General features: G+C 35.5%; 1 protein-coding gene across 3 annotated transcripts in view; it reads right to left on the bottom strand.

Annotated features, from left to right (window-relative positions):
* LRBA (LPS responsive beige-like anchor protein) overlaps positions 1-25819 on the bottom strand; it is a 513768-nt gene that overhangs the window by 431191 nt on the left and 56758 nt on the right. For all 3 annotated transcript variants that reach the window (XM_045831330.1, XM_045831331.1, XM_045831332.1), the window contains 13 exons: positions 23975-24096; positions 23762-23888; positions 22948-23067; positions 20853-20999; positions 18987-19184; positions 18671-18804; positions 15349-15457; positions 14893-15045; positions 10228-10396; positions 7938-8017; positions 6430-6492; positions 4220-4317; positions 751-843 (listed from right to left, as the gene is read on the bottom strand). In XM_045831330.1, coding sequence (XP_045687286.1) covers positions 751-843; positions 4220-4317; positions 6430-6492; positions 7938-8017; positions 10228-10396; positions 14893-15045; positions 15349-15457; positions 18671-18804; positions 18987-19184; positions 20853-20999; positions 22948-23067; positions 23762-23888; positions 23975-24096 — 1613 coding nt within the window. The remainder of the gene's footprint in view (positions 1-750; positions 844-4219; positions 4318-6429; positions 6493-7937; positions 8018-10227; positions 10397-14892; positions 15046-15348; positions 15458-18670; positions 18805-18986; positions 19185-20852; positions 21000-22947; positions 23068-23761; positions 23889-23974; positions 24097-25819) is intronic.

Below are 25819 nucleotides of genomic sequence, written 5' to 3'. Positions count from 1 at the left end.
AAATAAATATACTAAAACTAAACTTCCAAGCAAGAATTTAGAAACTGAAGAATTATAAAATTTAATTCTACACCTGGCTTGTCACCTTTTTTTTTTTTTCAAACGTCTGGATAGTAACATTTTCGGCTTCGGAGACCATATAGTCTCTGCAGCAACAACTCAACACTGTTGCTGTCATGTGGAAACTGTGACAGATAACAACCAAGGAAGTCACTGTGCCTGTGTTAGAATAAAACTGTATTTACAGCCAGCCAGGTATTCAACAGAAATACCGCAGTTTAACATTTTTCTACCATCAAAATGGTTATTTTTCAGAATAAACCAATCCTGGTACAAGGAACAATAGGTTAAGATATGAATGTCTGCATCCAGCTAAGAGAAAGGAATGGAAGTTCTAGTTTTTAATTATACATAGAGCAGAACACATTATGGGACAAACATCCAAGTTAATATGGTAGTTTTTATAGTACAGAGAAAGGAAATGATGAACAAGTTACCTGAAATGAAGTCTCTATTGTATCCAGAATTCAATTTATACAAATGTGTCCCCATATTGAGCAAAAACAAATATAAAATTTAAATAATTTTCATTAAAAATAACATTCCTGTTCCCACTTTATCTTTAATGTGTAGAAATGAGATTAAATTTATATAGCATTTTCTGAATAAAAATAGAGAAAAGAGAGACTACCTAGTGCAAAACAAGTAAGTAATATACTACAGTTCATTTCAGATTTCATGCATACTCACTTTGGGGCCAGGTGCTTTAAAAAATAGCCCATTGCCTTGAGAGCTTGCACTCTGATTCCTTCGCTTGTTGATGCCAAAAGTTTATAGATAACGCTGAATGAATTAAAGAACAAATTACTCCAAGTGTATTATTCAAAACAAAACATTTTAAATATATGTAAATTTTTTCATAATCATATATTATAAATCTAATTTCAAGTAAGATATGGGTGAATTTAATATACACTTATAATATTTTAAAACACTTCTCCACTATAGGTTACCTTCAAAAACCCAGTTTAGTCCTGGCTGGTGTGGCTCAGTGGACTGAGTGCCGGCCTGGGAACCTAAACGTCTCCAGTTCAATTCCCAGTCAGGGTACATGCCTGGGTTGCAGGCCAAGTCCCCCACCAGGGCATGCAAGAAGCAACCGATTGATGTTTCTCTCAAACATCAATGTTTCTCTCCCTCTCTTTCTCCTTCCCTTCCTCTCTAAAAGTAAATAAAATCTTTTCAAAAAATCACTATTTAAGAAAAATCCACTTTATATATAAAGAAACATAAATTAAAAGTAAGTGATTGGAGAAAATATACCATGTTAATGCTTACCAAAAGAAAGCAAAAATAGCTATATTAATTTCAGACACAGAAGGCTTCAAAATCAGTAAAGTTATCAAGGATAAGGAAGGGAATTAAGTAATGATGAAGGTGGCAATTATCCAAGAAGAAATAATAATCCTTAACATGTGTGTGCCTAACAATAAAGTGTAAGAGTATGTGAGGAGAAGTAGGTGAATTCACTATCATAGTTAGAGACTTCAAGATCTGTTTCTCAGAAATGGACAGGCCCCAGCATGCAGAAAACCAGTAAGGACATCGGTGAATTCAACAATTCAATCAATTGGATGTAATTGCTACCTATAGACTACTTCATACAACAGCAGAATGTACATTTTTCTCAAGCTCACATGGAACATTCACCAAGTAGACCACATTTGGGGCCAGAAAACACACCTAAACAAATGTAAAGACTAGAAATTATATACCATTTGCTCTCAGACCACAGTAGAATTAAACTAGAAGTCAGTAACAAAAAGATAGCTGCAAAATTCCAAAATACCTCGAGTCTAAACAACACACTTCTAAATAAAATGTAAGTCAAAGAAGAAATCTCAAGAAATATTAAAATTATTTTCAACTAAATTAAAACAAAAACATAACTTATGAAAGTCCACACAGCAAATGCTAGGCTTTACAGGAAAACTTCTAGCACTGAAAGCACATACTAGAAAGGAAGAACTTAAATCAGTAATCCACCCTAGGAAACTAGAAAATGTGGGTAAAACTGAATCCAAAGTAAGTAGAAGTAAGTAAGTAATAAGTAATAGACTACAAATCAACAAAACTGAAAACAGTAAATCAATATAGAGAAAATCAACAACACCAAAAGGTGGTTCTTTAAAACAATAATATAATCAATAATAAGCTTCCAGTCAGCTTAAGAAAAAAAGACAGAGGACAGAATTCATTAACATCAGAAATGAAAGAGGAGCTATCACTACAGATCCCATGGACACACAAAGGATAATTTAAAAACACTACGAATAACTCTGTGCCCACAAATTCTGTATTCTAGATGAGAGGCCAATTCCTTGAAACACGCAATCTGCCAAAACTCACAGAAGAAAAAAGAGATGCTCTGAATAGGCTTCTATCTACCAAAGCTATTGAATAAATAATAAGTAATGGTCCAAAATGGAAAGAACCAAGCCAGACGGATTCAGTGGTAAATTCTACCACACATTTAAGAAAGAACTTAAACCGATTCTCTACAATACCCTTCACAGAACAGACACAGAAGAAATACTTCCTGACCCATTCCATGAGACGCCATTACCAGAAAAAGGCATTGCAGGAAAACTACAGACCAGTATCAAAAGATGAAAAAATCCTCAAAAAATATTCAAATCTAAAAAAAAAGTATTAAAAGAATTATATTCCATGTCTAAGTGATATTTATTACCCCAGGTATGCAAGGCTAGGTCAACATTTGAAAATCAATTAATGTAATCCATTACGTGAACAGAGAAGAAACATTACTGATCCTAGCAGTAGATGTAGAAGAACCACGTGCTAAAATCCTATACCCATTCATGTTAAAAACGCTACACTAGAAATACAGGGAACTTAATAGACTTATCTACAAAAAAACCTACAGATAACATACACTTAAAGGGGAGAAACTTGAAACTTTCCCAGTTAAGATCAGGTACCAGACAAGGGTGCCCCCCTCCCGCTATTCCTCTCCAACATCACACTAGAAATTCTTGCTGATGCAGTAAGGCAAGAAAAGGGAAAAAACAGTATACAGAGTGAAAAGAAACACATAAAAGTTTGTTCACAAATGGCATAACCTCCTATGGAGAAAATCTAGAGCTAAGCAACAAAAACCCTGGAACTGAAAAGTGATTACAGCAAGGTTGTAGAAGGTGACAGTCAATTGCTTCCCTATGTACCAACAATAAACAAGTGTACTGTGAAATTAAAAGCATAACAGCATTTACACTAGCACCCAAAAGATGAAATGCTTAGGTACTCATTGGTATTTACCCAAAGGAGCTGAAAACTTACATCTGCACAGGCACATTTTAAGCAGCTTTATATACAACTGTCAAAACTTGCAAGCAACCCACCTCGGCACTTCCCTCTCAGGTTTATTGTGAATATAAAACTGCTCTAAAAAGTATATTACAAAAAAACTCTTCTGTCTCCCGCTAGCTATTGTTCCTTTTACTAAAACCAAGAAATGAGAATAATTTGGAATATTGAGAAACTATGGCAACTTTTCCATGCATGTACATATGCAAATTGAAAAGCATAAAGCTGGCTCTGAGAGAATTACAGGCGTACTAGTGGTCTTTGGAGATTACCAACATTTTTTACATCAATACAAATAAATCATTGTTTAATGGTAGCACATATTTATATTTGTGAAGTATCATGATCATGAAAAGAAAACAGGAAAATGAATGACAATAACAATGAATGATAATAAAAAATAAAATACATTTAACAAAAGTAAAAAGATTTAAAAGACAAATGAATGTGAAAGTAAATTTCATATTCAAGTCTCAAAAATTACAAGGTAATCTAACTCTTTAAAAAAATCTGAGATCATTCAGCCAGAATCTATGGATTTCAATATAGCAAAGTGTAACAAAATTTGAGTATAATACCAAATTTGAGGATAAGCAAAGTTCAATAAATTCATTATAGCCTTTCCTTCCTCATAGACACTTAGAAAAAAATCAGAAACATGATTATCTTAAAATGCTAAGACTTCAAATATGCTTCTATGTAAAAATTCCAATGTTTAGTAACTAAGTTTAAAAAAAGATCCAGTAATACTTTGCATATCTAAGACTCTATCATCTTCCAACGAATCACTGATACTAAACATGTGGAAAGTCTTGATACACTGAACTCTTACCGTAACCCATTCCTTTGGTCAAAAGCAGGTATCATAGAGTTAGGATGCTCTGACATTAACGCAACAAGCAGCTGTAGGACATCCATTAGATTGTCATCCTAAAATCATTGCAGAAAAAATTTTAAAAATAGAAAAAAATAACTTATTTGAACACTGAATACTTCTAAAACAGAAATTTCAACTGCAAAAAATAAGTAGACATATATAATATATACTTGTTTTAACAAATTGGTTCTTTACATATATGTGTTCATTTGTACAACTGAAAGTACACAAAACCAAATAGTCAAATAATTTCTCAATAATGAAATAAAATGCCTCTTATACCACAGGTGGCAAACATAAAGCCCGTGGGCCATATCCAGCCCTCCACCTTGTTTTATCCGGCCTGGCACCTTATTTCTACCCAGCGGCAGTGCCAAGCTCCTTGCCCCTGGTTAACGAGTAGTTAAATTTATGCAGTCCTAAAATTACATTCAGCCCTTTGAAGGCAACTGCGAGGCTGATGTGCCCCTGGTGACAATGCATATGACACCCCTGTCTTCCACCATATCAAGATTTCCTAAAACATATTCTATAGATATTAACCTGACTTAACAGGATTTTTTTTAAAGGAAGATTTATACACCAAGAAATTGGGGAACTACGTTGTTGTTTTCATTACAGCAAGAAGGCAGAGCCTTCATCAGATAACAGATGCAGTGACTCTGGCAGCAGTGCGGGGGGCAACACATGATGTACCACACCCTAAAACTGACCCAAACCGCTTTGCTCACTGAACCTCTCAGGAAACTACTTCCAAAAGACGGCTTTTGGGCAAATGGTGACTGGATGGTTCTCACATATTATCTACTTTCAGCATTCAAGATATAGATATCAATGAATGCTCACTGAGTTACACTACTATGTGATGTGTAACTTGCTAACTTACAGAATAGCATAGGATCATGTATGAATTCTGAAGTTTAAAAAAATTCAAGGAAATTCTTCACAACTGTTGCTGAGTATTTCAGTATGCACGCACATCACCAGGGCCAACTTGGGCAACACTGACCACAAAGGTAAGGGAAGCAGCAGTTGGCTATCTCTGCTGCCCTGCGTCTAGGTTCCATTCACTGCTTTTGAACTTTCACGTCTGGCAGCCACTCGAGGACCTGATCCTCCACATGCTAACTCCCTCATCCACAGCTGGGGCACTGAGACTTTGGAAAAGTGTCATCTGAAGGAACGGAAAGATCCCTGAATAGATTCACAGACAAGACAAGGTCACTGTGACTCCCAGTTTCTCTTTTATGAATTACTTTTGTCCCTTAAGGTTAATAAAAATCAAAATCACATATAACAACAGATTATGAGGAAGTGCAACTGAAAATCTTCAACTGTCAGACTGGATCAAGAAAATCTAAAAACAGAATGCTCCACTCAAGAGTAAAATGAAATCACAATCATCAATGTCTGAGCCAAATATAATCCCATGAAGACATTTAATCTATTCTTTTCTGCCCCAATTAACAAAGACGGGTCCCAACAATCTCTCTCATTTATTAATGATTAAAGAAGGCATTATTTCATGTTGCAACAGATACTTATTAACTAACAAAACATGAATTAAACATAAGAAGGTAAACTATTGAAAATGTGTGTTTTATATGAAATTCCAATTTCCAAAATTTACTTATTTAAAATGCATTTAATTAAATTATTTGGTTAGACTGTATCTTGCATATATTATGTTTCTCCAGTACTAAAAAGTAAAGGAAAAACCCATATGTATAAACCTGCTCTTCAAGCACATAATTTGAAGCCCCATTACAATGAGTTGTTTCGCTGAACAGTCATGCAAAATCAACAGGAAGACTGTGTCTTGCGAATTTTTAAATCCAATTTCTTTCAGTCATTTTGGGGACCTGTTTTTCCATTTGTTACACTGGTTCCTGGAAATACACTAAAAGTATTATTTGATACACTTCATAGTTAGTTTAGTTAAGGTCTAATGTTAACACTTTTAAAGACTTTCACGATATTTCTCTGAGCCCTCTTGTGTTAATAAAGAATATTTATATGAAGGTTGCTAACATTTAGTTCCAAGATACATCTGTCCCCCATTATAGGTGTACCATTAATGAAAGACAACTTTTTCACTTAAAAATAAAGCCTATAATACAGCCTGAAGAAAAAAGAAATCCTGAAACATAAAACTGAAATGTTACCTCATGCATAGTGAGCAGGTAGTTAAGAATGGCCTGTAGTTCATCTTCCTTCACTCCAGAATCCTTTAAAAACATGAGCAAGTATTTTAAATTCGCATATTAAAAAACTCTTTAATGGAAATTATACACATAAGCTTTTTGTCAACATGGTCAGATGCCATAATTGTATACAAAAAGATAATGTAATATAGAAACTAAATTTAAAATAAAAGCTGAAGGACACACTAAAGACACACAGTTTTCAAGAAGGCAGAAGTCAAAAGGGGTCTGATACCAGTATCCTGGTTTTGGTACCTTATATAATATGATAACCTATCTAATAAAGCTACCGAATTCTGAAGTGAGCAAGCCAAAAATAGTAATTAATGATAAAGAGTATTATCCATACCCATCACTCCTCTAAATAGGGAAGATAGCTTTTCTATTAATCTTTTCTATTAAATTTAGAAAGTAAAATAACGTTTCTAAAATTACCAAGTTAAAATGTTAAGCATTAAAAATTAAGAAGTAATTTTACTGGGAAAAAGAGTGGATTTCTAAATGAATGCAGCATGAAATTTTCAACCTACTCTATCAATTATTAACCATAAAACAAAGGTGTACTCTCAAAAATGAACAATAATTAAGAAATAAACAAAAAACACACAATAATAAAGTCAATTTAAAAGATAAATCTTTAAATAAATGAAATCTGAGTCTGCAATATACACTAAAAGTTAAATCAACTTACTGTAACATTATGTAACAGCTAATAAAGCATTAAATTGTAAAGAATAAGAAATAAAATGTTATAAAAATACTGAATAAGCCCTGGCTGGTGCAGCTCAGTGAACTTAGCACCAGACAGAGAACCACAGGGTCACCAGTTAGATTCCCAGTCAGGGCATGAGTCTATGTTGTGGGCCAGGCCTCCAGCGGGGGGTGTTTGAGAGGCAAGCACGCATTGATGTTTCTCTCCCTCCCTTCCCCTCTCTAAAAATAAATAAAATCTTTAAAAAATACTGAAGAAAACATTGGCAACAAATACATTTATGTATTGCCATCTTATAATATAAACAAAACACCTTCCTTAAAAACAATATTGAATTTAACTCTCTCTATAGTACAATGAAATTAGACAAACCATAGTCATTTCTAAAGGCTGACACACCTATCTGGTATATTTATACAGGAAAATTATTCCTCCAAACATGAATGTCAAGTATAAGGGGTTCCCTAAACTAAAACCTCCTTGAGCAGCTTTGCTGACTGCTGCATCAAGCAGTGCCAGGTACAGAACAGAAACAGCAAATACCTGCTTAATGAAAGAATGAGCACACCTGAACTGCTACAGACTTTCATATAACACCTATCACAATTAACAAAGAACAAACATGATAATGTGTATCTTTCAAAGTATTTTCCAATGTGTAACCCTGGGTAACAAAGCAAATAAACCAAGATTGTATTTTATCTGAAATTACAAGTTACAATACACACATGCTTTAGGATAATAGAGATGAACTCACCCTCATCACTAATTGCTTAATGAACATCAATAAGAATGCTCTTAGAGAAAGTATTTCTTTTTGAGTAGGTCGTGGTCCATCTTTAAAAAAAAAATACATATATATACACATACTTAGTATTTCAAAGACCACAAAGCTAAGTATAAAATTTGCATTCCCAATAGTTTTTCCACTTATTTATAAGAATATAAAGGTCAGTATCCTTAAGAGCCTTATGCTCTAGAAAGACCAGCATTCAGTCGCAGACACAATTGTATACATAATGCTCCAGTGACACAAAATCAGCTCTGCTCAAACTGCCCTAAAGAAGTCTTTAAATAATATCAAAGGAATTTCAAAACATAAAAGTGAGGTAGCAAAATCCATATTCAATAACAATAGGCACTTAAATTTTATTTTAAAAGATTCTCAGAATGATACTATGGCAACATAAGTTTATCAGAAAAAGAAAAATCTAAACTTTCTATGTGAGTTTAGTAGGAAAAAAACCTTTTTCTCTACTGTTACCATTGTTGTAAGCTAATCCAAAAATCTCAAAAGCACAACTCAACACAGTATCACTCATGAAGAAGTGAAACATTATGTTGACTACCTCTGACTTCTCTTCTTGAGCAAGTCCTTGGTCACACATGGCTCACATTAAAGTCAATTTTCATGTCTCAAACATATAATTCCCAGAAAGCTTTGAAACCAAACACCCATTGTTCTAAGATCCTAAGTGAGTACCTGTTTTCTGCAATTTTTCCCCCAGTAATCATTATTTACAACTAGTTCCTAGACCACCAAAGCATAAGACCACCATGACCTTGAACAGATCAATTAAAAGCGCAAGAAAATTGTTTAAAATCTGTTCCACATGACAATTCCTAGACAAAGAATAGGTTACAGAGTCACAATAGAATCATAAAGTTGGTCCATCTCTCTCACTTGAAGTCTAAGACTTTCCCAATGTCACTGATCTATTACAAAATCAAGGCCGGAATAAAACACCAATGCCCAGGGCAGTACGTGACACACCGACAGCACCATGAAACAGTCGTCAGGAAATTATTACCTCGTTCTAGATCCACCACAACCTTGCCAGCTCAGAGATCGTATTACTTGTATGTGTCCTCACAGCTTTCTAAACTGTAGACAGTACACTCTCTGAGAATAAATCAAGCTTATTTTGAAAAGGATAAAAAAAGTACTGTATAAATATGAAACCTTATCTTTCTATATCACTGAACAGCCCAAGCCTTTGAGTACAAACAGAATGGATGTTGTCTGACTCTCCAGCCTCCGGTTCCCAATTTGAAGCAATGGCCCTCAGTTTTTATCAAGCGACCGAGCCCATCCTCACCCTCAGATCGTGGGTTCCGGAGGTGGGAAGGGCCTCGGTGCCTGGGCAGGCTGACAAACACCTGCCACCCAGATGGGCACACAATGCAATCAGAGCCAATGAGCAACAAAAACACTAAAAGAGACTTTTTCTGGAAATGCTCAATACAGGCAGATGGTCTTGTGCTGGATTCGAAGTTGTGAAAATGTGAAGGTGAAGTGGCCGCTTGGTATTACAAAGGGAGAGAATACATGAAAAAGCCCACAGAGAAGAGCTGGAGATGAAAAGAGACAAATTGTTGCCAAGGGCCATATTCTGAGCCCCGCACCAAGTTTTACTGAAACGGCCAGATTCCACAAACTGACTAACTCTTTATGATGTAAGGCGGTTTGAAGCAGGTTTTGCAATACTTACAATCAAAAGAGCTACCAATTGCCAAAATTTTTATTTTGACCCCTTCCATGAACTCCTGACATTACGAATGAACATTATACTACAAGTCATTTAGTTTCCTGATTACACAGGAAAATAATTACTGAAGTGTTGTGATTTCATTATACTATTTATTAGAAGCAGATATTCCCTACTTCTGCGAGAAACCTCCATCTCCCCCAAAACACTGTTTTCAATGATCTCACTGTGACAACTGGCACCAGCAGCAACGCCAGTTGCTATGTAGACTTCCTTCTCGTTTTCAGTGACTTAAAACAATCATTCTGGTCATAGCTGCTCTCAAAACAACTCATACCAGCAAAAGTAGCATTTTTTAAATAAAAATAACAAGTTATTAACCTCTGGTGATCACAATTTAGGACAAACATCAATGTAATAGATTAAAAGAAAACTTTGCCATGATGAAATTTACAAAAACTTCCATTATACTGTAACAGTATTGGTTAAAAAAAAGAAAAGAAAGAAAATCCTAACTCGCCATACATATAACATAATATACTGACACAGGAAACATACCTAGTCCTTTCGGGGTGATGCCACTGCGATCCTGAGGATTCACCGCCCAGTAATAGTACTTCAGGGTGTGCATGATGAGAAGCACCGTTCCGACTCTCCGGATGGTATTGTATATGTTGACAGTCCCGATGAATTCAGTGGACAGGTAAGTATACAGTGTCAACTGAACCTAGAGAATCCAAATGAGGAGCTTAAATCACAGGAGCAGACCAGCATTGTACCCAACTCTAGTAATACCCTCAGGCTGCTTTACCTGAATTGTATTTCTTCCAAAAAGTAAGGTGCTGAGCTTGGTAAAAACTTCCATGTTAATAAGTAACACATATGAACTGAAACCCACACAAAAACACACTCCTTATAAAATAAAATCAGGCAAAGTCTTCTTTTACAGTAGCATTATAAAATAAATATGCCTAAGTATATCAAATTTTTGCAGCACTAGTATGCTGTGGGAAAAACTGTTTGATTCTTATTCAGCAATCAGTAACTACTCATGAACGTGTAACTTTATAAAATTACTAATGCTATGTGTGGTGGTTTTAGAAATTTTTCTTGTTTTGGAGAAAATTAGAACCTAGGAAAACCTAAAAAAAAAGTAAAGTGGCGGTAGCTGGAAAAAAAAGTAAAATTAAGTCAAAAGAAACAAACCCATACAGAAACATGGAAAGCCTACCATAAGAAATATTTACTGTAAAAAATACAAGTCTATTATAATTGTTCATTACTATAAAGATTGTAAGCATAACATTATAGTCTATAAGCATGTTTATCATCCCTCTCCTCCAATTAAGGATTCTATAACCTTAATTTCTAAGTAAATAATCTAAATAAACACACTAGAACTTATTAACTTCAAGATAGAAGCTCTTACTATGCGAGACAAAGAATATTAAGTGGTGCCCCACCACCACACGTTTCCTCTGAACACAAAAGTTCAACCAAATTATGGCTCTAAAATTCACCAAAAACTGTACTATTTGTAACAGAACAACATAAAGAGTGCTTTTGGTCTACTCTAGCGATTTTCAACCTTTTTCATCTCATGGCACACATAAACTAATTACTAAAGTTCTGTGGCACGCTAAAAAAATGTATCCCATTTTTTGCAGACCTGGCAAAAAAAAATAGGTATAATTTTGGTTCATTCACATAAGATAGCTATTGTTGTGTTGGCTGTTGTCATTTTTTTAATTTAACAGTCAAAGGGAAAAGAGGTCAGTGACCCTAACTAAACGGTCAGGTACTGCATACTTTAAAAGTCTTGTGGCACACTGGTTGAAAATCCCTGCTCTACTTTAATGTCAAAATCAAGAATTTTTCATTTCATGGGTAGTGGACATACTTTATAAAGTGAACAACTTTAAAAGTAGAGCATATATACTCCTGTGGCCAAAGGCCAAACTATTCCTGATCATTTACAACTGAGTATTTATGTTACCTTCCCTGGACATGGAGGACATCTTCATTTTTAACCCTGCAAAATACCTGGTGATTTCTTTAGGGAGCGAAAATTAAGTGCCTATCCTCCAGTTGCTTGAAAAATAAACAATCAGGGCTAAATAACCTAGGGAGTCAATCACTAACCGTAAATGGTGAAGAATGGTAGATTCTGAACCACTTAAAATGGAGGCTTAGAAGATGATTATAGTTTAGAAAACTACATATATACACACTGTAATCCAACGACTTGCTGAAGAGAACAGTATTTTGACGTAGCTACTGCTGTTCAAATGAATAGGCCCAGTTTCCTTTTGATTTAGGTTGTTTAACACTTTACGTGCCACAGTTCAAATTCTTAACCATGCTATTTCAGTTGTCCAGAAAATACTTACATCCACCTCCATATACAGCCCCCTATTACAGAAATACAGTGGTATACACACTGTCCCTCAGTAGCTGAAAGCCAATTAAGAGTTTAAAAAATACACACACATTTAAGTGAAAAAACTAAAACTGATAAAGATAGCTACTGAAGTAAGTTTATGAGGTAATATGCAATTAATTGCAAAATGAGTGGCATAGAATTATTAAATACTATGAATTCAGAGGCTAGAGAAACTATTATAGGATAAGCTAAAATAGGGAAATCCTCACTAATAGCATAAGTATTAAGGTAGGCTTTGACGCTGAGTAGTAGGATAGGTAGACCGAACAAAAGGGGAAATTTCAAACAGAAATAATGGTACAAAAGGTTTCCCTAGATCTAGAACAATGATCCTCATTCCTGACTGTGCATTCAAATACCTGAAAAGCATTTTTAAAAACACTGATGTCTGGTGCTCGCTTCAGTAGCATGTACACTAAAAACACTGATGCCTAGGCTCTGTCCCCACCAATTAAATCAGAATCTAGGGTGGAGGGGATGGGTTCTGTTCTTGGTTTTGATTTTTAAAACCTCTCTTGATTCTATCAACAGCCAAGGTTGAGAACCACTGCTCTGGAATAACCTTTTGGTACCTGCCTAGCCTTTAAAGATAACTGAGTTTTTGACTGAGAAAGCCTACAAAGGAGAATTGGCATGAAAGCTTAACGCTAGAAAAGGGATTACTTTATACTGAAAACAGTGGAAAACCATTACGAGTTTAAAGGCTCAGAAATGATCTGATGAGAGTAATATGTTAAAAACGTATAGTAATTCTGGCCAAAAAGTGATAAAAATATGGAAAACTGGATAGGAATTAATAGCAACATATTGAGATAAGAATGGAGACCTCAAGATTATTCATGCACTAATTATGAATAAACCTTTCCTCACTCACGCATTATATGATCTAATAACCACACAAGTTACGTGTTGACAACTGTCTTTCCCATTAGACTGAAATGCTAGGAAGGCAGGCCTTAAATCTTTCTTGTTCACCACTGATTCCATATGCCTGGCAGGAAGCGGCCGCTCAAATGAAGGACTACCGCCCACCAGACAACCCACCTCTCTCGTGAAGTCACCAAAAAGGCTGTACCTGCGCAGATCCACAATACATGGATATTCTCAATCACTGTGAGCACCCTTTTCCAAAAGCAGAGTTTGATTCATACATCCATATCCTCAACTTTGGTAAACAGAGGGGAATTTACCAAAAACTAATGAAGCTCAAACTTTATGCCCACTCATCCATACAGGTCCCTCAAGACCCTAACCCTAATTTTGTATGCATTCTGTCATATTCTTTTTCTTAAAAAGCTCCTCCCTCCCAAAATTGCATGATCTTCAAATCAAACCAATGTTGGATCTGCCTTTTGTTATTAACTACCTTTTAATAAAATAAAAATAGATATAACTCCTCATAGATATACAAAGCAGACAGTTAAAATAGAAGGAAAGTTTAATATTCCTAAGTCAACTGCAAATTCTTAAGAGGAAATTAAAGAAAATTATTAACAAGGAAATGGTAAGAAAATGAGTGTAATAATACCAGGAACTAAAGGAAATTATATAATAAAATTTTAAAAACATTTCCCTACAACTAAGTATTAATAAGACCACATCAAAAGAGACCCCAAGCCTTACAAATATGCTGTTTAGTAAGACAAAGAAGTATCTAGTAAGAGGTTTAAAAAGTAACTTGAAACAACCCTTGAAAAGAAATAAGACTGAGGGTCATAGAAGAGAAAGAGGTCAAATTTGAACCTGCAGATAAAAAGCTACAACCTCCAGCTGTCTCCTTTGATTATTTCCAAATGGCAATCAGAGTCAGCAGCTGTTTTTCTCTTTAACATTTGAAAAGGCCAGCTGAAAATAAGATACTCTGACTCTAGAAACACAAAAAGTCTGTAGACATTTTTTTCTGACAACTAGAATAAGTATGTGCTATTCCAAACATGAGAAACATGGCAAGTGGACCAAAGGGAGGGAGGGAGGGAGAGCAGAGAGGAAATTAATGGGTTTGAAGTAATACAACTTCTAATAAAACTGCAGATAATACAGATGTGATTATGTAATTTAATAAAAATTTTTTTCAAGTTCTCCTTAACAATACCACTATTAATATGTTTAGGGCAATTTAATACATTAGGTTTTATCAAAGGTTTTATTTATATACTTTATCATAAATACACAAACATTCACTTAGAAGTAACTGGTTTACTGTTACAGTACTAAATGAATTGTGTACAAATATAATTCTATTTAATAGTTTGAATTAATGTGAAATTAAAATGATTAAATGAGAGCAGTGTATCATGGAAGTCTTCGAGAAAGGGTAACATTTCAGCTGTTCTTAGGAATTAAACTCAGGAATTCACCATGTTGGTGGAAGGTATATGCTTGTAAAGAGGGAAAGAGTTCAGTGAGTTAAGGAATGAAAACATTCACACATATATGTGTATTTTTGACAGAACAGAACTACAGTTACAGAAACATTCCACTTACACTGGAACCGTCCAACTTCGATTCATATTTAGTAAATCAAAGTCTCTCTGAAATAAAATTGTATTTCATTTAACAGCAGAAAATACAGACTATAGCACTTTTTAAAAAAACAGTTATACTGCTTTACAAAAAGAGAAACAAAAGACTTGCAAATTTACCTAAAAAATATGCTTAGCCAAAAAATGTGATGTGCTGAAATCTTACATAATAGCACACAAAAGGATAAAAAAATCCTCAAATTATCACTCAAGAACAAAAACTGGAAGACACTAAAACAAAATCGATATTCATATTACCTTGGCTGGGGTATGGATCCATATGGCTGGGTTAAGAAGAATGTGATCACACAACTGCTTGAGCAGGGGCAGCCCATTGTGCAGGTTACTCAGATATTTTGAAAACGCAAGGCAAAGTTCAAGCACTGCTCTGCTGACGTGGGACTTGGAAGACTGCAAAGAAAGGTATTTCAGAGGTCACTGACATCACTAAGCAGGGTAAGTAAATGAAAGGTTGTCAGTATCAGAAAAATGTTGGCCCACAGGCTATGCTCAAAGTTAAAGATGCCAAAAGACTTAACCACTTTCCTCTAATAAAGCAATGGGGGCAAGATAAAACAACAGAAGGTTATTTTAATTTAGGTGATTTTACATCACCAAGGAGACACTTACAGACAATTTCTCAGCCACTTAGGAGATCAAGTCCATGGCCTGAAAATTGAGAATCAAACATGTAAAACGCATTTCATACTTTACCTTTTCAAGACTATATCCTATTACCAAAAAGCCCTTGCAGGCAAGCATCTGCTCCTGCATGGCAATTGAATTCTTCAACAACTCCATGATAAAAGCCAGCAAAGTTGAACTGGAATAAGAAAAAAAAAAAAAAAGACTATGGTTTAAAAAAAAAAAAGTATGTCATTAAAAAAAAAGTAAGACAGATGAAGTCTATCATTTATCCTAATAAAAGTTCTCCATTTCAAGGAGGTTGAAGTTCTGTTAAAACTGCCTCAGCAGTATTCCACCCTAGAATTTTATTGTAAGATTAGAATTTACTTCCTGGGCTTTATCACAAACATGTTAGTAAGTGAATTACTTACAAACATTATTACAAACATGCACAAATAGAGAAAACTAGGCAATAACCAAAAACAAGTAGTAAAATGGTTAACATAAATATATAAAGGCTTTAAAGAACGATCGAACTTGGATCAGCCAGCGTATTCAACTGTGAAGGATAAGCGGCCGAACAGAGGAAAAAGATAAGTGGAGCAAAGAGACTGAGCGAGAATCCTAAAAATGCGTTAGGGCTCCAACTGGCCTACTTTGAAGGGAGCAAAGGGTTCATAAAGGGGAAGATAAGAAAGTGAAGTTGAAGATAAAGTGAAATCCTCAAACACTAAGTTAAGAATCGTGTTCATTATCCCAATAGGAAAATCAGAATTCAATAGTCGGTCAAGAAGACCCTTAGAAGGGAATGGCCATGCTTCCATCCTCACAACTCTGACTAGAGATACCGGAAATGGAATGAAATAGGTCAGCTGTCACCTCCTTCTCAAAGGCTCTGAGAGTTAGTTTCCCACAAAGAAAGAGAAAACATGACTTGGTAGTCAAACCTGCCTTTAACTATCAGTAATTCTAATAAAGATGTAGAAAAGTTAAAAAAATAGTAACCAAGGAAAAAAAAGAACTAAGCCGTGTAAAAAAGATTTCAGACCAAGATGCAAAGAAAAATTCATGAAGTCAGTTATGTGTGTCAAGGATCATTTTCAATTTTTAAAGTCAATAAAACTGAGATGTGATACTTTATTACTTTAAAAACTCACTTTATTCTCTAAAAATAATCTGGAAAAAATTATTACATTATCAAATATATACACTGGTAGTAGACCAGTTATACATCAAAACAGAAATCTGACACATTTTCAAAATTGGAGAATGCAAAACTCTTTTCAATTACTCAAGGAATAAATTAAATGTAACTTTTTTTTAAAAGATTTTATTTATTTTTAGAGAGGAAAGGGAGGGAGAAAGAGAAAGAAACATCAATGTGGGGTTGCTGGGGGCCGTGGCCTGCAACCCAGGCATGTGCCCTGACTGGGAATCGAACCTACAACACTTTGGTTTGCAGCCCATGCTTAATCCACTGAGCTATGCCAGCCAGGGCTAAATGTAACTCTTTTACTATAAATAGTTTCAAAATAGAGCCATGAAAATTTCATTTAGACATCCTCTCCAAAGTTTTATAACTTGCCCTAGATACCTAAGTCTCTGCCTTTTTTAGACTCAACACTACAACAGAGAAAAATGTGCCAAATATACATTCTAACGAAAAGATTAAATCACCTGTTATATAACATCATCAAAATTTTTAGACTTCAATTACATGCAATCAACAAATATGAGGGTCAAGATGGAGGCATAGGTAGACACACGGCCTCTTCCCACAACCAAAAGAAGGACAACAACAAATTTAAAAACAAAAGACAACCAGAACTGACAGAAAATCAAACTGTATGGAAGTCCAACAACCAAGGAGTTAAAGAAGAAACATTCATCCAGACCAGTAGGAGGAGTGGGGACAGACAGCCAGGGCATAGAGGACTCGAGGCAAGGCAGCAGCTAGAGAACCAGGAAGCCCCACATTTGCATGTGGATAAACCAGGAGGAACAACTGGGGAGTGAGACAGACCTCGCAACCCAGGGCTCCAGCACGGGGAAATAAAGTCACAAACCTCTCACTGAAAACACCTGTGGGGGGTTGAGGCAGCAGCAGGAGAAACTCCCAACCTCACAGGAGAGTTCCTTGGAGAGACCCACAGGGTCCTAAAATGTACACAAACCACACCCACCCAAGAATCGGCACCAGAAGGGCCCAATTTGATTGTGGGTAGTGGGGGAAGTGAGTGAAAGCCAACAGAGAACTGAACAAATGGCACTGTTCCCTCTTGGACCCCTCCCCCACATACAGCACCACAACACAGTGACATGGGTTGCCCGCCCTGGAAAACACCTAAGGTTCCGCCCCTTACTACATAACAGATGTGCGAAGACAAAAAAAAAAAAAAACAACGGCCCAAATGAAAGAACAGATCAAAGTTCCAGGAAAAATACAACTAAGCAATGAAGAGACAGCCAACCTATGAGATACACAATTCAAAACACTAGTAATCAGGATGCTTACAGAATTGGTTGAGTATGGTCACAAAATAGAGGAAAAAGTGAAGGCTATGAAAAGTGAAATAAAGGAAAATGAACCGGAAACCAACAGTGATGGGAAGAAAACCAGGACTAAAATCAACAGTTTGAACTAGAAGGAAGAAATAAACATTCAACCACAACAAAATGAAGAAAAAAGAATTCAAAAAAAATGAGGAGAGGTTTAGGAGTCTCCAAGACAACTTTAAACGTTCCAATATCTGAATCATAGGAATGCCAGAAGGAGAAGAGGAAGAGCAAGAAATTGAAAACTTATTTGAAAACATAATGAAGGAGAACTTCCCCAATCTAGCAAAGGAAATAGACTTCCAGGAAGACTCCCCAGGAGGGGAATGAGGGAAAAGGTACAGGGAATGAGAAGCATAAATGGTAGATACAAAATAGACAGGGGGAGATTAAGAATAGTATAGGAAATGTAGAAGCCAAAGAACATGTATGTACAACCCAGGAACATGAACTAAGGGGGTGTGAAATGTGGGTGGGAGGGGGTATACAGGGCAAAGGGGAATAAAGGGGGTGAAATAGGGCAACTATAATAGCATAATCAATAAAATATATTAAAAAAACAAATATGAAAAGCTCAATTCCCATAATCACTGCCAAATAACAATTTAAAGTGTTTTAATTAGAATGTTAGATAAAAATGTATTTCTGATAAATCCATTAGCACTCCTAACTTTATAAAAAACTTTTAGAGCTTCTATATTTCCTACGGATAAAGATTTTAAATTCATACTATTATTTTTGATATGGATTTGGAACAACATTTGCAGTTCACGAATTTCTTTAAATTACTGTGCAGCTCAGTGATGATGACAATAGCTTGCATCCAATTAAAGGCAAAAGGACAGGCACCCACCATATAGTCAGGTCGACCTCCTCAGATAAGTGCTGCCTGTAATCCAGCTGTGCAAAAAGCGGAAACAGCACTTGTACTCCTCCAATTGAATGCATAGCACTTTGGATGGAATGTGTCAAAACTGCCTTGACGTCCTTATAAAATAGAAGACACCATAAAGATTCCAGTGATTTCTTTTTCAAAACAATTAAAAAGAAAGCCTAACAGGAACAATAAAATGTTATATTGCATGTATGTAACAGAAGCTACCAACTACACATCAATGATACATCCAAATTTACCATTAAAAGTGTTCTTAAAAGATTCTGGCCAGTACCTGGAGCATGAGTGCATGGGGTGAATGAACGAAAATCGAAGGGTTGTCCTTAGGGGATGATTCGAGGCAAAGCTGGGCATCGGTAGCACGTGGATTGTACGTGAATGCAATGGCGTTAGAGAGTTTGCCGTCGTACAATAAAAGTTTGTGATGCTCAGCAAGGAACAGGTCACTTTCTGCTTTGAATTTAAATGTGCCCTAAGAATAAAAAGGAGAACAGTTAAGGCAGAACACCACAAAAAGGAAATCTTGATACAAATCATCAGAGATATAAAAATTTAAGGAGACAGACCACTAGTCACTTTCCTAACACTATCAACTATACACATTTAATTACTTCTGAAGTGGGCTTAATTCATGTTTAAAATATAATGGAAAACACATCAACTTGGCATTAAAATCTTGCATTCAAAAAAAAATGTAAAAGTTAGTGTCTTCCCCACAGAGTATATTGTGTCTCTTTTTTCACTGAATTTTTGTCTTTATTGTTTCTTTACTTAAATTGTGGTAAAAAGGTAATAAAATTTACCATCTTAAATATTTTAAGTGTACGGTACAATAGTGTTAACTATATGTACACTGAACAACAAATCTCTAGACCTTTTACATCTTGCCAAGCTGAAACTCAATACCCACTGAACATCTCATCTCCACCTCCCCCCATTCCCTGGCAACCACATTCTACTTGCTGATTCTACAAGTTGCACTACTTCCTGGAACTCGTTTACGTGGAATCAGAGTATTTGTCTTTTTGTGACTGGCACAATGTGGTCACATGGGTGACCGTGAGATTCACCCATGTTGCTACATGTGACAGATTTCCTTCTTTTTTAAAGCAGAATATAATATTCCATTGTATGTATAAGCCACATTCTCTTTATTCATCTGTCCATGTACAGTTAGGTTGCTTCAACCTCTTAGCCATCATAACTAATGCTGCAGGGAACCTGGGTAGCACAAATATCTCTTCCAGATCCTGCTTTCAATCATTTTGGATATATACACAGACAAGTGCTCAATCGTATGTTAATTTTATATATGTATACTTTATTAACTGTAATTATAAGTAAATCAACTCAAAGTTGATTGTTTAAAGAGCATAGCAAACATTAAATGCCTCCCTAAAACCAAAGCAGACCAACAGCTTAACCTAATTTTCTCAAATTTTCTTGCTTCATGACATTCTTAGCATCTCAGTAATTTTTATAGCACTCTAGACCAAAATAAATATTAAACATTTTTGTTTATTAAGTAGTTTGATCCAAACAACATCAGATTTCAACAATTTAGTAACCATTTGAAAAAACTGTGGTACAAGATGGAAAAAAACATGTTTCCTTCGTTAAATTAATTATTAATGCGATGTATATGCATCTTGTCACTGCACAAATTCTCCAGCTTTGGAATCAGATTTCATACTTCATCCTCATTTCCTGTTTCACACTGATTTTCCCATGGTACTTTTTTTTTATCACCGCAACTATTGAAAACTTAGCTGTGCAAGCCCCAGCTGGTGTGGTTCAGTGGACTGAGTGCCAGCATGCAAACCAAAGGGTCACCAGGTCAGTTCCCAGCCAGGGCACATGCCTGGGTTGTGGGCCTCAAGAGGCAGCCACAAGTCTCTCTCCCTCTCTTTCTCCCTCCCTTCCCCTCTCTCTAAAAACTTGAGCTACTGTCCCACATGTGACAAGTATACTGTATTTCCCTCAAAAAATTAAAGGACCCTCTGGACTCATGTGAATTCCCTGTGGTACCCCTGATTACTCTGACATACAGTCAGTAACCCAGGTAAGTTGCCCCATGCATCACCACCTTCAAATCAAGCTCAACCAGCCCTGCATAAGCAGGGAACAGCACGTAAAGTACCTTGTATCCTAGGCCCAGCTGATAAATAGCAAAAATCTGAGCTGCATTAAGAGCTTCACTAAAAAGGTAAACGGCAGTCATCTGACCACAGAATACCCTATTAGCATCTGCTGTTTCTGAGGAACCCAGGAAACATTTGTCAAAGGTCTGTGAAAGAAAACAGAAGATTTTGTTACAGAAAAAAAAAATCTTCTCCAGAAATAACAATTTATATTGGTATAAATGTTCTGTCCATGCTAAACTATAATCTCAGTAGATGAAAATAGTTCATTTAGCCATTACACTTCTCCCATTCTCATGTGTTGTAGTGATCAGGAAAGACATCACAGAAAAGAAAAAACAAAACTTGACAAAAAAGTACATGTAGGAAGCAGAATCAAAGAAATCATTATGGACCCTAAAGGTTCACAACTGGATAACCCAAGAAACAGACGGAAGAGCAGGCTTTGGAGCCAGGAGGAAAACCCTCAGTCTGGAGCGTAATGAATCAGCCTTTGCTGTGAGCTCACGTGGACGGAGAAGCCACTACCAACAGGTCCCATAAGTTTGGTGAGAAGTTCAAACTGCAAAGACAGATCTTTTTTTGCACTAAATAATTGTGGCTTTTTATTATTTTTTTAACAAAACCCAAAGCTTGCACCACATTAGTGTTCTAACACAAGAAAAATTCCAAGATTTTCCTTGAGGGGAGGCTAATTCATATATAGGATATTGATTTTATGTATATTCTTAATATTAAATAAAATTGTAAAGACAGAATTTTACAGACATCAAGTATAGATGATGAGTAAGTCATGAGAGTAGTTGCAATCCCTCAAAAGCAATGTATAAATCCAGAAAAGCAGTTGTAAGTTATTCTCCTAACATAAGAAAAAAATTCTTTTAACAACATCCAGGTTGCAAAGATCACATTTTAATATCCCATGTGTATAATGAGGAGGGAAAGAAGTTCTTCATACCTCTTTGAAAGTGTCATTTTATACCTAGAAACCATTAGAAAGGATGTTGAACATATATATTGATATTAGGGAACACTGAGAAGTATTAACACTTGGGTTCTAAAGACAAACCACTAGGTCAAGTCAGTGTATCACAAGCTGCTGACCTCGGGGAGTTACTTAGCCTCTCAGTCTCATCTGTAAAGTGAAGGTTACAATAGCACTTATCTCGCAAGGTTAGGACTCTCAGAAAACAAAGGTATTATTACAATGCCTGAAATACAAGAAGCACTGAATAAAGGTTAATTAAAGGAAAAAAACAGATTACAAAACAAAATAACGAGAACAGTTATTGAGCAGTCTGCTAGTGGATTTTTTAACAGTATCTCATTTACTCATCACATTAACCTTCTGAGACAGGTATTGTTTTATACCCATTTTTAGGTAAAGAAAATTTAAGCCTAATAGATTAAGTAAGGTCATACAGTCATTAAGTGACAGATATTCAAAGAGCTGACATCCAAACCCCAATCTATCTGCTACAACAACCTGAGCTCCTAAGACCAGCATTACACAGGGTGCAAATGCATACAGCAAAGCATGTACATAGAAGGAGTTAACAGTGAATGGGTGATTCGGTTTGCATTCATTTCCCTGATGTGTGTTTTTTAAGCTTTCTCTTGAAAATATAACTGGGGGGTGGGGGGGGGAGAATAATTTAATTCTAATCTATGGATCTCTTTTTGAATCCTGAAAACGTAACATAAATTATCTATAAGTTACAAATTATATGAAAAATTTGTAAGCATGCATCACCTTAACTCATTCATAAAAATTATCAAAACTCTTTAGTCGACCTCACAAGTTCAATTTGATCAATGGACCAATGACACACTTCCAAGATAAACCCACTGTTACCTATAAATCCTTATTGCTACCCTATCCAGATTAATTTTGTAAAAAAGGACAGAGTAATAGCCATGTGACATATTAACACAATTCTATTCTATTCACATATTAACATGCTAGACAAACTACGATTATGAAACACACCATTGTGGTACTCAAATATATATTCAGTGTAAAATATCTTTTCTTATTTGAAAAGTTCATGCTTTTAAAATAGTTTTTCACTTTAACATTTTCAAAGTACTTACATCGCTGGTGTTGACAAACCACGTTATCTCTCCATAGGAAGCCAGCTCACCATTCACATAACACCGAAGCTCACTGTTCTTCCACCGGTTATAAATGTGCACTATGGTTACCATGTACCACTGGATACGTGAGAACAGTTAAGGAGGGAGAGAGAGGGAGGAGAGTGACCCTTCTAATAACTCAACTACATTGATAAAACAAGTAAAAATTAATAAATCACAATTAAAAATAAAATGGTTTACTTGATTCAATTCAATATTCAACCTCTGGAACAATACATATTGAAGGGAGCTCTCAACAGGTAAAAACTTAATCATGAAGTCATTTTCCAATGTTTTATTATAGAAATTTTCAAACAAACCACAAAAAAGTTTCAAGTTTAGTACAAACACCCTCTTTCACACCACCTAGATTCCACAACTGTCAACATTTTGTCGTATTTGTTTTATCTATCTACACACCCACCTATCTACATGGGTATATATACACAGTTTGTTGATCAACCATTAATTAATCTATAAGTTTAAAGTAAAAAAGAAAATACATTTACTACTAGTAGTAATCATACTAAAATAACTGCCATTGATATTTTCACCTGGCATTTCTCCTGAACTCTAAGTAAATACGCACTTTCTTTCTTTCCATTGCCCACATCAGAGAGGTGAACCATCGTCCAGGGATTTACACTGCATTTTCTGGAGCAGTGTAAACAGAGTTGTGAGTTACCCCAGATCATGTCAATAACACTAAAATGACGCATCTTGAAAGCTAGCATAGCTTATGAGCATACTGTAACTCAGTAAGATCACATACCTTTTGTGGCTTGAAATCAAATTTCACACAATGTTGAAAGCCTTTTCCTTTAGACTTTATTGAGGTTATAATCAAACAGCCCCCGACAAAGTGAGCAGAATAACCAAGACCTTTGCTGGTTCTGAAACTATAGAGAATAGGTTTCATTTTACCTCTAAATATTCTTCTCATTTTCAAAGTAAGATGATAACACTAAGGAACAGAAATACACACCAATACAAATATGGTTTATCCTTGTCCACATTGATGTTATTTACAGGATCCATTCTGAGCCAGGTGTGAAATGTAAAACCATTCTGGTATGGCCACTTGGCTATGGGAGGTAGAGCAATAGCCTGAAGGAAGAAACTTCAAGTTACTGACACATGTGAAAAACTTTACTACTGAAGTCGTGAAAATGAGATTTCACAAGGCTTCATATGATTCTACATCATGATTAAAATACCTAGAAGTCAATTAAAAGATCTCAATTAAAAGAGGCAGGTAGTGATATCAAATTGGAACTGTTGTTAAAATGTTAAGGTAATAGAATGGAGAAAGATGGACAAAAAGGGAAAGAAAAAAAGCTTAGAATATATTTTTAACAGCAAATATAAAAAGTTGAAGGGAATTAGTTCATAAACATTTTTTGCAACATTTTTAAACTGTATTCAAAAGTTACTATATAAACGACTCTACCATTTGATTTAAATTTTTATTTAAAAGGTCTTAATAATGCAAGGGACCCAGAATAGCCAAAACAATCTTGACAAGGAAGAAGAAAGCCAGAGGACTCAAACCGCCAAGTTCAAAGCCTGCCACACAAGCTTCCACGGCAAAGACTGTGTGGTGACGGCGTAAGGATGGACACCGAGATCAACAGAACAGAACTGAGAGCCCAGAAGTAAGCCTCATACGTGGTCAACTGATTTTCAACAAGACAAATCAATAAGAATAGTTTCTTAAACAAATGTGCTGGGATAACTTCATATCTACAAGCAAAGTATGAAGTTGACCAATACTCTCATAAAAAAAAAAATACAGGGTAAATCTCCATGATACTGGGTTAGGCAAATTCTTCTTAATCATGCCACCAAAAGCACAAGCAATAAAGTAGGAAATATATGAACTGGACTTCATCAAAACTAAAAACTTTTGTACTTTAAAAGATACCATCAAGAAAGTAAAAGGACAAGACAAATTAACAAAGAAAACTATTTGCACATCACGTATCTGATAAAGAACACACACCTGAATATAGCATAAAAACTCTCACATTTCAATAACAAAAAGACAAGTGAAATTTTAAAATGGACAAAAGATCTGTAGGCATGTCTCCAAAGAAGATATGCAAATTGCCAATAAAGACATATTAAGATGTTCAATATCATTAGCCATTAAGAAAATGCAAATCAAAACCACAATAAGATACGAGTTCACGTCCACTATGATGGCTATAATAAAAAAGACAGACATTAACAAGTGTTGACAAGCACGTGAATAAATTGGAACCCTCCTAAATTGCTGCTGGGATTGTAAAATGAGCTTGCCACTTTGGAAAACAATCTGGAAGTTCCTCAAATGGTTAAATATACACAACGTGATGCAGCAATTCCACTCCTAGGTACACGCACAAAAGAAATAAAGAGTATGCCCACACAAAACCTCGTACACAAAAGCCCATTGCTGAGTTTCCAAAAAAGTGAAATAAACTCAAAGGTCCTCCAATTAATGAGTGACTGAACAAAATGTGTTATATTCTTACATTAGAATATTAGTCACAGAAAGGAATGAGGCACTGTTACATGCTACAACACAGATGGACCCTGAAAACAGTAACCTAAGTGAAAAGAAAAACAAATTACAAAAATATTGTATGATTCCATCTGTATGAACTGTCCAGAATAGAAAAATCCATAGAGACAGAAAGTAGAGTAGTAGGTGCCTAGCCCCGGGAGTCTGGGAGAAAATGGGCAGTGACTGTTTATAAGTACAGGTTTTCTTTGGGGAATGAAGAAATGGCCCAAAATCAACTATAATGATGGGTGCACAACTCTGTGAGCCCACCAAACCATTTAA

The sequence above is a fragment of the Phyllostomus hastatus genome, unplaced genomic scaffold (assembly GCF_019186645.2).
Source record: "Phyllostomus hastatus isolate PE091 unplaced genomic scaffold, TTU_PhHast_1.1 phas_contig_159, whole genome shotgun sequence".
In the NCBI taxonomy this organism is placed as follows: Eukaryota; Metazoa; Chordata; class Mammalia; order Chiroptera; family Phyllostomidae; genus Phyllostomus; species Phyllostomus hastatus.
Note: the sequence above shows the minus strand (reverse complement) of the source record. Positions and strands in the feature narration are given on the sequence as shown.